The sequence below is a fragment of the Pagrus major genome, chromosome 24 (assembly GCF_040436345.1).
Source record: "Pagrus major chromosome 24, Pma_NU_1.0".
Taxonomy (NCBI): Eukaryota; Metazoa; Chordata; class Actinopteri; order Spariformes; family Sparidae; genus Pagrus; species Pagrus major.
The window spans coordinates 16,343,837-16,358,850 of record NC_133238.1 but is presented as its reverse complement, the minus strand read 5'-3'; the positions used below and the strand labels follow the sequence as shown (position 1 = coordinate 16,358,850).

Sequence of the window (15,014 nt, the reverse complement as noted above, 5' to 3'; positions counted from 1 at the left end):
AGTTATCTATCTCGCTGTATCATTGATCTGGAGCCAGTTGAACTGTTTCTTCAGTTGGAGTTACTTTGGTTCAACAAAGCAGCTTTGTGACTTTTAGAGACAAACATCACTTTAACTGACTGTTAGTTTCTATGAGGTCACTACACAACAACTCACACACAACTCACAAGTTGTCATGAAGAAACATTCAAGTAAAAACTTGTGTTATAAAATCCTTCAGCTGTGCTGCAGATACTGTGAGTTTGGAGTTTTTTAAGTAGAAATCTACCAGAATTATTGTTCTTTTAACATTTTGAAGGTATTTAATAAAAATAATTGTACATTTGAATCGTTACATGTGAAACACAGATCATTGATGTGCACATCACCTGAGATCATGGTTTACATCATGTCTCCTGTCAGAGATCAGCTGCTGCTCCTCTGATGTTCTGCTTCATATCAGTGTCAGCTGAACGCAGCCAGACATCAGAGGAAGCTGCCACCAGCTGCTGCACTTCTGCCATCAGTCCACTAGATGGCGACATGGAGCTGCAGTGATGCGTTCACTGACACACTGACTGAATCTGACAGGAAGCTTCAGTTTCTTTAATATTCAGTCAGTTCAACAAGTTTCAGTTCTGTCTGAATGATCCTCCAAATAAACTCTGAGATGCAACAGTTACATTTAAACTGTGACTGTGTTATAAAGACAATAAAGCTGAACGTTGAGTCTTGATAAGGAGCTGAAGTTCAGCGCGGCTGTTAAACTTTAACTTGAGACAAACTGAAGAGGCAGCAACATGTTGATGTGAGCGTCTCCTCTCTGTCTGTTATATGACTGTGTCACTGTGTCACTGATCTGGAGTCAGCTGAAGTGTTTCTTCACTCTGAGCTCCTTTAATGTTCAACACTCACATTTCATTTATTTCACTTTTCATCTCAAAAGTAACTAAATGGACTAAAAAGTCAAATATCTCCTCTGAGATGTAGCGCAGGAAAAGTACAACGGAGCAGGAATACTTCAAGTACTTCAACTACAGTACTGGAGTAAATGTACTTAGTTACTTTCCACCTGTGGAACAAATCCTTCAAAATAAAAGTGTGTCAGTTGATGTAGAACAGACTGATGTAAAGTAAATGTGTCTGATTTGATTATTGATCACATTTCAGTGGACAGTGACAGAAAGAGGCGACACTTCCTGTTGGAGGAGTGTTCACAGCTCTGACAGCTCATTTAGTGACACACTTACATTTATATTCTTTCATTACAAAATAAAAGCTTTCATCTGCTCACCGTCCTCTGAATGTTGCTTCCTGCTGTCTCCACACCAACTACTGACGACCAACTAACTCCACCTCTGCTCTTCCTGCACCGTTCTCCTCTCAACATGGAGGATGATGTTTGTAATGGCGGCTGTTTGAACGCACAGCTGAGAGTTTGTAGAAATGAACAATGGAGCGGCAGCTTGTTGCTGTTTCTAGTGTCGCTAAGCTAACGACAGCTTGTGTTAACGAGTCAAACATTTTAAATGTGTTACATTACCTTCAGCTGGAGGTTCACACGGACACAACTGTCTGCGCCACAACATTAACAGTGGATGAGACTTTGGACCGGCGCCGCCCAAAGAGGCTGTTAGAGTTACTCCTTAATCACATCGTATGAATCATATCTGTGAAGTGTCAGTGAAATCTGATGATGTGTTTAATGAGAGTGTAAAGGTCAAATACATGTTCAGTTGGAGTTACTTTGGTTCAACAAAGCAGCTTTAGTGGCTTTTAGAGACAAACATCACTTTAACTGACTGTTAGTTTCTATGAGGTCACTACACAACAACTCACACACAACTCACAAGTTGTCACGAAGAAACATTCAAGTAAAAACTTGTGTTATAAAATCCTTCAGTTTTTAACTAGAACCTGGTCAAACACACAGTAAAGTTACATGTTAGTGTCTGTGACTGTGGTTCAGTTCAGGTCCAGTTTGAATGAAGTGTGTTTGACGATGAGTTAACGAGGCGATTAAACTCGAAAATAGGTGTCAGAATATTTCCTTTCTTGACATTTAGTGAGTTTATCTTGTTGACTTGTTAGACTCAGTAGTGAACTGGCTGCTTTTACATCTCCAGCTGAAACTACAGGCTGTCAGACTGTCACCTCTGAGCTACAGAGTGCTGTTAGGAGACAGGACGACAGAGACAGAGACGTCTTTGACAGGATGTCAACACTGTTGTTTCTTCACTCTGGTCAGAAAGTTAGCTCGTTAGCTGAATGTTAGCTCGTTAGCTGAATGTTAGCTCGTTAGCTGAATGTTATTGTAAAGTTAAATCATATCTTACCTTTAAAGGACTGAAAGCAGCAGGTGAGAGCAAACACAGTCCGTCCTCAGCTGCTGACGGTCTCTCAGGTGTGCTTCATCACAGGAGGAGGAGCCCAGGTGAGCTCTCACACTCTGTTTACACGCCCTGATGCCTGCTGGGTCCTAGTGCTCAACCCAGTGCTGCCTTTCCCTCCACATCAATACAAGTCCTGACTGTTGTGAAACACATCAGACCTCAGATCAGACAAATGATTTGTTTAAAACATATATATGTAACATGTGGGACGCTAGGACCCAGGTCACCAGGTGGGTAACCTAGCAACAGCAGCCGCATAGTGCAGGAGATTAGGATCTCGCGGGACTTTATAAGTCCACGTTTGTTCTCTTGCTCACCTCGTTCATGCTCCTGCTGCCGGCGCTGTGTGGCTGAGAAGATTGAGAGAGAAAAGAGTTTTAAGAGTGTCTGGTGGTGCCATGGCGGTTAAGCTGTACTAAACACAGTTCATCTCGTAGCAGCCTAGTACGGTAGGAATCATTAATAGCGGGTCCACCTAATATGGTGTTTTTTTATTATCAGTTGACTTCTAGATCTTGCTGGTTTATTTAACCTCGTGTTTCTTTCATTATATTTGTAGACACCAGCATTTTATCTTCTTCAGCCTATCCGCTGTACTATTCCTGCATGTGCTTCACCTCAGCTCTAAAAGGTATGAGATTGGGCATATCGGTATTATCTGATCTTGTTTTAATTATGCGGTGGCAGTCCTAGTAACATATTGATTTTGTTTTTAGGCTGAACTGGTGACACACGTCCGCAGGGCAGCCACTGTTCTCTCCTCCCAAACTATTAGAGTAATTAGTCAGTTTGCTTCATGTGGGTGTAGGACGCTTGTACCTTGATGTGTTGTGACCATTCACCTTCCCATTTGTGTTTTAGTTTGATGTGTCTCTTTGCAGTGCTCACTAATATTCCACGAGTTCAAGGGGCAGTGTTCTCTAACCTTTAAGTGTACAATGTTACTCACCTAGGGTCATGGTTCGGTCGAGCTCCTGGTACTAGTTGATATCTGCCCCAGATGTAAATGTGTTCATTTTATTTCATGTGAGATACTGGTGAATAAAATTGTTATTTTTGTAATTACACTAAGAAGTCTCTGCTGTTTCCTTGCCTAATAAGCATTAACCCAGTGGGGAGCTTTTGCTGTGAGTTCAGACTAAGGTCACGCTGTATGTGGTTCAGGGTCTCTCCCCTTTAAAGAGAGTGGCGTTGTCACACATTATGAAAAGGTATTGTTAGTACGGGTTACATATATATTTTTAAAAAAAACTCAAATGTGTTAAAAGTCTGATAAACATGTTAAATTGCTTGTTCAAATGCAGGACAAAGTTGATGTGAAACACGATGAGGAGCTAAAAAGGAGAAAATGTGTAAATGCAGTAAACATGAGTGATGCTGAGCAGTTGCCGTGGTTACAGATACATGTGATGTTCTGGCGCCGTCACGTTCGGTTGCACTGATCTGAACTCACAAACAAAAAGGACTCTTCCTTCTGCTGTCTTTGTGTCAGCTGTTAGAACTTCACATGTCATCACATGTCAGTCATCCAGTAAAATAAGCAACATGTAGAAGGATCAATACATTCATCAATACACTCATCAACACTTTATAGAAGCAGAGTGGAAACAATAAGTGGAGCTTCTGCAGCAGCTTCTTTACTCACTGTGAAAATAATCTCAAGTCTAAAGATCGGAGCCGATTCTCCACATGATCAGTAGATGGCAGTGTTGTCAAGAAGAGAAAACTGGACAGCGAAAACAAAGTTTTCAACCCAGAATGGATGGACTCATTCATGTTCATTCTTCCCACTGGAAGCACAAAACCAGTCTGTCTCATATGCTCAGAGACTGCGGTACTCATAAAAAGTGTCAATGTGAAACGCCACTATGAGACAAAGCACAAAGTTTTGGGAGCAAATTTTTTTGTGTGTTGATCGTTTAATCCCATGTGCGTCTCCACTGTCTCCTTTCACATCAGTGTTCTGTGTGTGTGTGTGTGTGTGTGTGTAACAGATGGTTAGCTGCATGCAAAGATCCTGAGTCTGTGTGAAGCATAATTCAACTAACATCAAATTAGCCGTGCAGCAAAGCAAACTGCCAATAACCTGACCTAAGACCACAATAACACCCAAACAGTTAACAAACACATAGATTGAACACATTTGCATTACATCGACCAGAGTTAAACAGTCCTGTGCTTAGCCGTGCTATGCTATGCTGGTGCTATCTAGGCACAGTTAAACGTTACCAGTCTTTGAAGAAAAGGTGCTGGTGGTTCCTTGCCTGATAAGCCAAGCAGGAGAAGGTTGTAATCCCAATCCCAACAGTGCTGACCTTGCTGTGCAAAGTCTTATAAAAGACAGCAGGTGGATGAAACTGGTCGTAACTGGAGGAAACTGAGATGTAACCTGCTAATGACTTCAGGGCAGCCAGGTTTTACACTCTGTGCCAGGGAAGAAATAAATCGCTCTACACAGGGGCTCTCCATTATTAAACAAATTGTCCAACAACGATCAGTGTGGTTGGCTATGGTGCTGCTTTGGCAGACACTCTGTAGCGTAGCTTTGGGAGTACACTAGCCTAACCAAACAGTATGCTGGCCTACACTATTGGCGGGTACATGCACTAATTGGAATGCAGGGCAGTAACATTCAGAGGATTGTCTCTTAAAGTTGACTCGGTTGGAAACACGTGGTAGTAACAGCTAAGTACAAAACCTCTGTTTCACAGGGCTGTGGGTCTATCTCCGGCTCTACTTCTTACTCAGGCTGAAATGCAAGGCAGTAACAGCCACATATAAACTTCTATGTATCACAGGGCCGGTGGCACGCTGTGATTAACACGAGGAGCATTTAAATTTTCATCAAATTCTGACAGCTTGACTATAATGCAACAAATACAGGATATTCACATGCTGAACTGAAATTCTTACAATTTCTACAGAGCACTTTCACCTTGAATCAAAAGTCGCAATAGCAAATGGCTCAAAGTGGCAGTTAATAACCTAAAAGATTTTGGTTAATCCATTTGGTTATAAATTTGATTGATAAATCAATTCTTACCACAACGCAACTGTTTGTAAGTACAAATCAACGTCTACTCCTGTAATAGACTAGTGAGGTTCAATGTAAAGACTTTTGGCTAAAGGGTTCAAGATGTGAAACTCAAATTTCAGCACTGTCCAAATTATGCTGAAATTAATATTGCACAGTTATGAATGATTGCCAACAGTACACTGCCTCACACGGGGCACCATATGTAGTGCGTTGAGCAACATTATTAGGAAGTTTATGGTTAAATATGTCCATCAATAATAATTAATGATTATCAGGGATAATTATTAGTTATGATGAACAATAAGATACGATTTTCAATAGATCACTGTTTACACAGTTTACTGTCGCTTTACAACTTTGTTCACAATGAAACTTTACAATTAAAGCTACAGACGAGTCAATGTTTCCTGTTTCTGACATTTCACTAATATTTCTGGATTTTATTGGAACAAGAGCCAGAATTCAAAACAACACACGATAGAAAGTACAAGTCAACGCAATTTCCACAATTTAATGGAAGAAGTTTAAAATGTAAATGAAGAATCTTTTCAATCACTTTGAATCGTTTTTCACCTAGCTAACAGAAATGCTACTCTACACCTAGCTAACAGTGCTTCTGCTCTACACCTAGCTAACAGAAATGCTACTCTACACCTAGCTAACAGTGCCTCTGCTCTACACCTAGCTAACAGTGTCTCTGCTCTACACCTAGCTAACAGAAATGCTACTCTACACCTAGCTAACAGTGCCTCTGCTCTACACCTAGCTAACAATGTCTCTACTTATACATAGCTTACAGTGTGTAGCTAGCTAACATTAACTGCAGTCTGTAGCTAGCTAAGGAGACACACACATGAGCAGAGTGTTTCCTCCTCTCCTCCAACAGGTTGGTTTGTCAGCCTCCATAGTTTAGGTGCTGGGGTTGTGTTATTTTAGTTTACTGTGTTAGTTTGGGCTGGAGGTTACTGCTGGTTCAGTTATTCCTTTTCTTTGTTTTAGGATCAGTCTTCATCGAGGTGGTTCAGGGGGAGACGCGGGGAACGACGGCCCACTGCCTGGTTGGTCCAGCGTCTTCCCATCTTTTGTTCCTTTCAGCCCCTTTTTGTTTGTTGCTGGGTTTCTTTTGGGAATAATTTGAACAATGTAATAAAAGCTGTGAGTGAACTATGAACCTTGTGTCTGGTGTCCTTCGTATGTTGCATCCTCCAGCCCCTTCTGAGCCTCAGCTCTGACTTTTATGAACGGAGGCCGTAACACTCACACAGAAACATTATGAAAGCAGCTAATTCAACATCCTGCTGCACGACTGCTGACTCAGACCAGAAGGAGACGCACGTTACGCCTGTTTTAAAGTCTTTACAGCGGCTGCCTGTTAAAGTCCTTCTGTGAGTCACCAGCTTCATGCTGACGACTGTCAAATACAACAAGTGCAGAACAAAGTGAAGTGATGTCTCAGTTTTAATGTGCAGAACATAATCATTGATGACGAGGAAACCATCAATCTTTACAATCAGTTTGAATCATTTTGTACAAAGTTCACTGATGAATTTATTACAAGAAGCTGAAAGATTGATGTGACTGTGATCCTGTACAGACTCAACTGTTCAGCACTGACAATGTTTCTGTGACAGGAGGAGACTCTGCAGACTAAACACCACACAGACACACTGAGGAACCAGGACTGGACCACCAGAGCCCAAATCCAGGATAAAGAGGTTCAGTGAATGTGGTGCTGAAGGTGTGGAGGTGGATCAGTGAGTCAGAGGAGACTCTGTAGAAAGACAGAGTGCCAGCAGGACAGTCCACATACACTGCTACTCTACCAGAGGAGGAGGAGGAGGAGGAGGAGATGTTTGTTCTTCTGTTATTGTGACAGACAGAATAACGACCATTAAACCACCTCAGACTCCAGGACTGATCATTACATCCAAACACACAGTCTCTGTCTCCTCTCCTGCTGATTCTTCTGTAACTCACTGATATAGAAACTTCTCCTCTCCACTCGACCTCCCAGTAACAGCGACCAGTCAGACCAGTTCTACATAGCAGCTGAGGAGGCCAGGACTCAAACCTCTCTGGATGATCAGGATATGACTGAACCTCCTCCACACGTCTCATCTTCCTGTTGTTGTCAGACAGTTTGATGTCTCTGCTGACTGTGTTTGTGTCGACTGTGAGCTTACAGGAATCTGATGGAGAGAAAAAGACACAACACAGCTGCAGTTATTAATGTATCATCAGTGTGGTGATGACATCACAGATGTGACTGAGTGATGTCACAGTGTGAAGCTGAATCAAAGTAAAAACACACTCACACTTCCTCAGACCTGGTGTCAACCATCGGACTCCAGCAGGCTCCACCCTGAAAGGAGGAGGGGGGTCAGAGCAGCACATCCTCTTTCAGCATGCAAACATGGACATGACATGACTCATACACAGAAACACAACATGTCCATCAGGCTGCTTCTCCCTGTTTCCCTGAACCTCTTCACCTCTGCCACTCTCCTCACACACTGAGAGTGAGCCACAGGATGTTGGTGTGTGTGAAAGAGGACGACAACATGTGAGGACACACACAAACCTCTTTTTGGATTTATGACTTCATCTTTATGTTATTGGATGTTGCTGCTGTTTCCTGTGGGCTACCTGACGCTTGCTGTCTGATCCAATGTCAGCTTGTGCTTATGTTTATATATTACTTTTGGATTTGGATGTCAGAACTTTTGAGGTCAGATTCCTGTTTGAAGCTTCCAGGGCTTTTCTGAATCTCACCTGCACAGTCTGCTTTTTGTTCTCGCTGTATTTCTGCTGCTTTGTTTCACTGTGCAAATAAACAAATACAGTTTATACGTAATGTTGTAAATCATCAGAAAAGTTGGACGTTGGTTCCCGACCTCTGCCACAAAACCAAGAGACAGAGACTCCCAGACTGTTTCCCTCCAGAAGCTCACAAGTGTCACTGAAGCTGTTTGTGGTAGAAACAGCATCATTTCATGTGTTCATGTCATGTTACTATAGTTTGGTGCTGGATTGATATCTGATGGATATTACAGCAGTAATAGTTACTGTGAGGAGAACTTCATGTCATGTTTGATGCCATTAAAAGCACAACAAATGACAGAAAATGTCTCTTAGTTTGAAATCTTATTTTTTAATAAAAATATAAATAAATCAGCTTTTGTCTTTTCATGTGATTAATGGGTTATGAAAATAGTTGTTAGTTGCAGCCCTATAATTAGTGCCTAATTATAGGACTCACTCCTACCAACGCTAGTCTGTGTTGTGTTGGTAGGAGTGAGTCTGTCCGGTATGTGACAGAGCTACGAGCACGTTGCTGCAGTCACAGTAAAGTGCACGCTGTTATTACTGTAGTCGGCCATAAAGTGTGTGGATGGACTCAGTTAGTAACTGAAACCATGTGTGTTGTTTGCTGCCACACAAGAGAAATTAAAAGTCCATTCATGCAACGTTGTCACGAATGTTTTCTTTTCTTTTGTCATTTGATTTTGCTGACGGTGCAAAACACTGAAGCTTTCCTGCCCCTGCAGGCTGTTATAATGAGAACTACCCAAAACAGCCCAAACTCAGCTGGAGCAGCAGTTTCCTCATGACAGGAGCCAAGACGGCACCACTGACCCATCTTAAATTAATCTATGCACTGCTGCTGTTATGGTGATGTGACGGGAATGTTCCACCTCGTGTCATCTAAAGTTGTGATTGGACTGTTTTATATCTTCTGTTCACTTTAAACTGATGCCACAGACAGTTGTTACAGTCTGTAAATGGTTTCACACTGAGGCACAGATACACTTGTCGTGATGATCTTGAATGCAGTTACTCCAGTGCTGATAAAGATCCATGTCAGAACCATTTTAAGTTCAAAGTCAAGCACTTTGGCAGAAACATTGATTCTCCAGTTAAGGGAAAGAGTTTCTATGACATTCAGTGATTAAATTCATTTATGTGTCACAGAAATCTTTTGAATTTGAGGTTCAGTATTTTCTGATCAGAAATCTGACACAGAGGGTCTGTTGTTATTATTAATATCATAACACAGCAGTGACGTGGTGGAAATTAGATTTAATGTTAATGTTTTGATAACCCTCTGCAATCAGTGTGTAGTGTGAAGTAGTTTGGATGACGGTTCATCAAGCAGCAAAACCAGAGGCCAACAAATCAAAACAGGCACATTTTGAACGGGCACCAAACTAGTCTGAAAAAAGAGGTGTAACTTTAGTGTTTGTGCCAAGACTGTCCTGGTCGCTGATCTTCATCTCTTCTTCTCATCTTCCTCTCTTCACTTGTAACTCTCGGCTTCGTGCCATACTGCCTTTTCTCCTGAACTGAACTGAACAACTGGAGGTGGAGTAAACGAAGCAGACCTCCCGACACTGAACAATCTACAGTCGAGATACAGAGTCTCACACTGACTGTCTGTGGCTGCAGCAGGACTCTTCATACCTGAGAGTGTCCAGTCTCCAGCCTGGATCCTCCAGTCGAGCAGACAGCAGCTTCACTCCTGAGTCTCCTGGATGATTGTAGCTCAGGTCCAGCTCTCTCAGATGGGAGGGGTTGGAGTCCAGAGCTGAGGCCAGAGAAGTACAGCCTTCCTCTGTGATCAGACAGCCTGACAGCCTGCAGACACACAAAACAACACACATCACAGATCAGCTGAGGGTCCTGATGTTTCAGTGCACATCTGTGTTTAAGGGTTTAATGTTTATTATATTCATCATCTTAGTTTTCATTATTTACTAATCAGCACTGAACACAAAGTATAACTGAAGATGATGGAAATGTCATTAGTTTTGCAAATATTTGGTCATGAACCAACATATTGTACAGATTAAAATGATGACCTGATGATGGAGGATCACCAAAGTAATTACAGTTCATACTGAGGGGAGCATGAATGTCTGAACCAAACCTCATGACAATCCATCCAATGGTTGTTGAGATATGTAAGTCGGGACTAAAGTGCAGAATAGACTGACAGACCCACATTTTAATTATATACATTATATAAATAGATTAGTGGTTTCATTGGTTTTATATTGTTACTTTGATGAGTGAAGGATCTGTTAAGTTGTCAGACTGTGAACACTATCAGAACATCACACTACTGTTCACGCAGGTCGTCTCGCCTGTGTTTTGGCTGCGTTACTACCTCTGTTGGAGGATGAGAGGCGGAATGAAACTGTCCCCCAATTCCACCTTTGTAACTTTCACACCTACAGGAAGCTAAAGCACGCTCACCTCCCTCACCACCTGCTGACCAACTTCTATCGGTCAGCGATAGAAAGCCTCCTGACCTACTGCTGCACGGTGTAGTTCTCCAGCTGCACAACACAGGACAGGAAGGACCTGCAGCGGGTGGTGAGGGCAGCGGAGCGTGTCATCAGGATGACACTACCCCCTCTCAGAGACATTTACACTGGCCGACTCCAAAAGAAGGCCACCTGTATTGATAAGGACCCCACTCACCCCAGACATTACCTGTTCTCCCCCCTGCCCTCTGGGAAGAGATATAGATCCATCAGATCTAGAACAAACAGACTGAAAAACAGTTTCTTCCCACAGGCAGGGAAATGCACAACCCCACCCTTCACCCCTCACTCTCTAAAGACTTCACACCAGTGTAATAACCCTCCACTACCACCCCCACACACATACTCACTTGTGTACATATTATCTACATACTTGAATCTTGTGTCTATTTATATTATTGTATATATTTTACTATTTTTATCTATTTTGTTATACTTGTTGATATTTGATATTTATTTGTCAAACTAAGAGCTGCTATCTATGCTTCGTTGTTTTTGAAACAATGACAATAAACATCTATTCTATTCTGCAGCGAGGTGGAATATCAGCACAAGATTCCCACCTTGAAAAGGCAGTGTGAATGGGGCTTCAGTCTCTCTCTCTCTCAACCCAACCAGTTGAGACAGATGGCAGCCCACCACTAAGTCCGGTTCTGCTCAAGGTTTCTGCCTGTTAAAATGCATTTTTCTTCATGCCACTGTGTCAAGTGATTGTTCATAAGAGAAATGTTAGGTCTTTTAAATAAATTGAATAATATTAAGAGTATGATCAAGACCGGCTCCAATTGTAAAGTTACATGAAATAATGAAATAAAGTAATGAATCCTGACCTGAGAGTTTCAAGGACACAGTGCGAACTCTTCAGTTCAGCAGACAGCTGCTTCACTCCTGAATCCTGCAGGTCGTTGTTACTCAGGTCCAGCTCTCTCAGACTAGAGGACTGGGAGCTGAGAACTGAGGACAGAGCTTCACAGCTTCTCTCTGAGAGGTGACAGACACTAAACCTGGAGAGTGAACAGTAAAGAGGACATTTACAGTATTTATAATGTCATTGTAGCACATGTGAACTTGCTTTCTGTTTTACTCTATGTTGGAGATATGAAAAATCAATAACACTAAATCTGGACTAAACAGACATGAAACAATAATAAGTGGCATTGTTTCAAAACATAAGAGTTCTGACATGAGAGAGAGAAGTGAATTCAATAATAAAGAAAAAACAAATAATTTGAGACAGACTGAACTATCTGACCTGAGAGTTTCAAGGACACAGTGTGGACTCTCCAGTCCAACAGACAGCTGCTTCACTCCTGAATCCTGCAGGTTGTTGTTACTCAGGTCCAGCTCTCTCAGACTAGAGGACTGGTAGCTGAGAACTGAGGACAGAGCTTCACAGCTTCTCTCTGAGAGGTTACAGCGACTCAGTCTGGATAAAGGATAATGAGCAGAACAAGAAAATTATTTCTATTTGGGTCAATAACAGCACATTTATTGCATTCAAAAACTTCTCCACACTTACAGAGCTTTGTTGGAGGCTTTGACCACTGGCAGCAGCCTCAGAAGAGCCTCCTCTGAAGCAGAGTATTTCTTCAGGTCAAACACGTCCAGATCTTCTTCTGATGTCAGTAAGATGAAGACCAGAGCTGACCACTGAGCAGGAGACAGTTTATCTGTAGAGAGACGTCCTGATGTCAGGTACTGTTGGATCTCCTCCACTAGAGAACCATCGTTCAGTTCATTCAGGCAGTGGAACAGATTGATGCTTTTCTCTGGAGACAGATTCTCACTGATCTTCTTCTTCATGTACTCAATTATCAAGTGATTGGTTTTTGAGCTCCTACCCGTCTCTGTCAGCAGACCTCGCAGAAGTGTCTGATTGGTCTGCAGTGAAAGACCCAGGAGGAAGCGGAGGAACAAGTCCAGGTGTCCATTGGGACTCTGTAAGGCCTCGTCCACAGCACTCTGGAGGTACTGTGTCACTTCTGATGCATGGTAGATTGACTGTTCTTCTGACATAAGATTGACTCCAGAGTTGATGAACGTCAGATGGACATGAAGAGCAGCCAGAAGCTCCTGAACACTCAGATGGACAAAGCAGAACACCTTGTCCTGGTACAGTCCTCTCTCCTCTTTAAAGATCTGTGTGAACACTCCTGAGTACACTGAGGCTGCTCTGATATCGATGCCACACTCTGTCAGGTCTGATTCATAGAAGATCAGGTTGCCGCTCTGCAGCTGCACCAAAGCCAGTTTTCCCAAAGACTCAATCATCTCCCTGCTCTCTGGAGTCCAGTGTGAATCCGTCTCAGCTCCTCCATCATACTTGACCTTCTTCACTTTGACCTGAACCACCAGGAAGTGGATGTACATCTCAGTTAGGGTCTTGGGCAGCTCTCCTCCCTCTCTGGTCTTCAACACATCCTCCAGAACTGTAGCAGTGATCCAGCAGAAGACTGGGATGTGGCACATGATGTGGAGGTTTCGTGATGTCTTGATGTGGGAGATGATTCTGCTGGCCTGCTCCTCATCTCTGAATCTCTTCTTGAAGTACTCATCCTTCTGTGGGTCAGTGAACCCTCTGACCTCTGTCACAATGTCAACACACCCAGGAGGGATCTGATTGGCTGATGCAGGTCGTGTGGTTATCCAGAGGCGAGCAGAGGGAAGGAGGTTTCCCCTGATGAGGTTTGTCAGCAGCACATCCACTGAGGTGGATTTTGTTGCATCAGTCAGGATTTTAGTGTTGTGGAAGTCCAGAGGAAGTCGACACTCATCCAGACCGTCAAAGATGAACACAACCTGGAACTCTTCAAAGCTGCAGATTTCTTTGGTTTCAGTGAAGAAGTGATGAATAAGCTCCACCAAGCTGAACTTTTCCTCTTTCAGCACATTCAGCTCTCTGAAAGTGAATGGAAATGTGAACTGTATGTCCTGGTTGGCTTTGTCTTCAGCCCAGTCCAGAGTGAACTTCTGTGTTAAGACTGTTTTCCCGATGCCAGCCACTCCCTTTGTCATCACTGTTCTGATTGGTTCATCTCTTCCAGGTGAGGCTTTAAAGATGTCTTCTTGTCTGACTGTTGTTTCTGGTCTGTCTGGTTTCCTGGATGCTGCTTCAATCTGTCTGACCTCATGTTCATCATTGACCTCTGCAGTCCCTCCCTCTGTGATGTAGAGCTCTGTGTAGATCTGATTCAGAAGGGTTGGGTTTCCTGCTTTAGCGATCCCCTCAAACACACACTGGAACTTCTTCTGAAGGTTAGATTTAAGTTTACGCTGACAAACTCCAGAATGACTTTCTAAATAAACACACAACAAACAAGATCATTAAGTTATTTATAAAGAAAATAAGACAATTTCCTTCTCCTAAAGATTGCATATATAAACAGATTTTCCATCATCAGACTTCAGTAAATGTGTCATTGATCCATCATGTTAAATCTTTAGAGAAATCCTCTTACTGCTCTGCAGACAGTCAGCCAGCTCCTCCTGCTTCATTCTCCTCAGGAAGTGAAGTGTGATCTTCAGAAATGCCTCACCATCCAACACCTCCTCATCCTCCCTCTGACTCTCTAAGCATTCTGGGTAATCTGAACTCAGAACCTTCTGGACCTTATTCAGCTCGTTCTTCACAAAGGTCACAATGTTCTCCTCCAGCAGCTGGAACAGAATATTATGTGAATGAGTACATTTAACATCATGGAGCCAAACATCAGATCCATGTTGGACAGATTCACCACTGGTCTGTAAAGTGCAGCATGGAGATTATTGTGAACAGACTGGATGTAAAAGTAGTTGTTGTTCATGTACAGACCATAAATATGGAGTCCAGGTGTGTTTGATGCTGCTGGGCAGACGGACCTCTGGGAACCTCTGAGCTCTCCTGGTCGACTCTGTGGAGGAATCATGAAGAATCAGCCACATTATGTCTGTCCACTCAGAGACAAACACAAGCTGAAGGTCCTTTGAGTTAAAGTGCTGATGACATCATTGAATCAGATGGTTTCCCCTGACATCAAAGTGTTGGTCGTACTGCTGATCCCACTGTGAATCAACAGTCAGTCAGTTTACTGGGTTGGTTCAGCAGCTCGTCTGGTTTAGTCCCTCCAGCTCTTGACCCCTAAAATACTGTGGACAGGAACACACAGCTAACACAAGCTAGTTGGATGCTAATTGTTCAGTGCAAATTGGTGTCACAATAAACTATTCAAACAATGATATTTCATTGTTCTTCAATGAATCTGATACCAAAAAAGAAATACCGGTTTGTTTTTTGTACCT

The 15,014-nt window shown here is 42.6% G+C and overlaps 1 protein-coding gene across 1 annotated transcript; it reads right to left on the bottom strand.

Moving 5' to 3' along the window:
- Window positions 1-5,900: 5,900 nt before the first annotated feature.
- LOC141020402 (NLR family CARD domain-containing protein 3-like) lies at window positions 5,901-14,812 on the bottom strand. The gene is made up of 8 exons (XM_073495459.1): window positions 14,548-14,812; window positions 14,195-14,393; window positions 12,256-14,032; window positions 11,989-12,162; window positions 11,567-11,740; window positions 9,871-10,044; window positions 7,725-7,771; window positions 5,901-7,598 (listed from the first exon to the last, which is right to left on the bottom strand). The coding sequence occupies exons 1-8, from the start codon at window positions 14,548-14,550 to the stop codon at window positions 7,057-7,059; spliced, it is 3,090 nt and encodes a 1,029-aa protein (XP_073351560.1). The 5' UTR covers window positions 14,551-14,812; the 3' UTR covers window positions 5,901-7,056.
- Window positions 14,813-15,014: the final 202 nt, after the last annotated feature.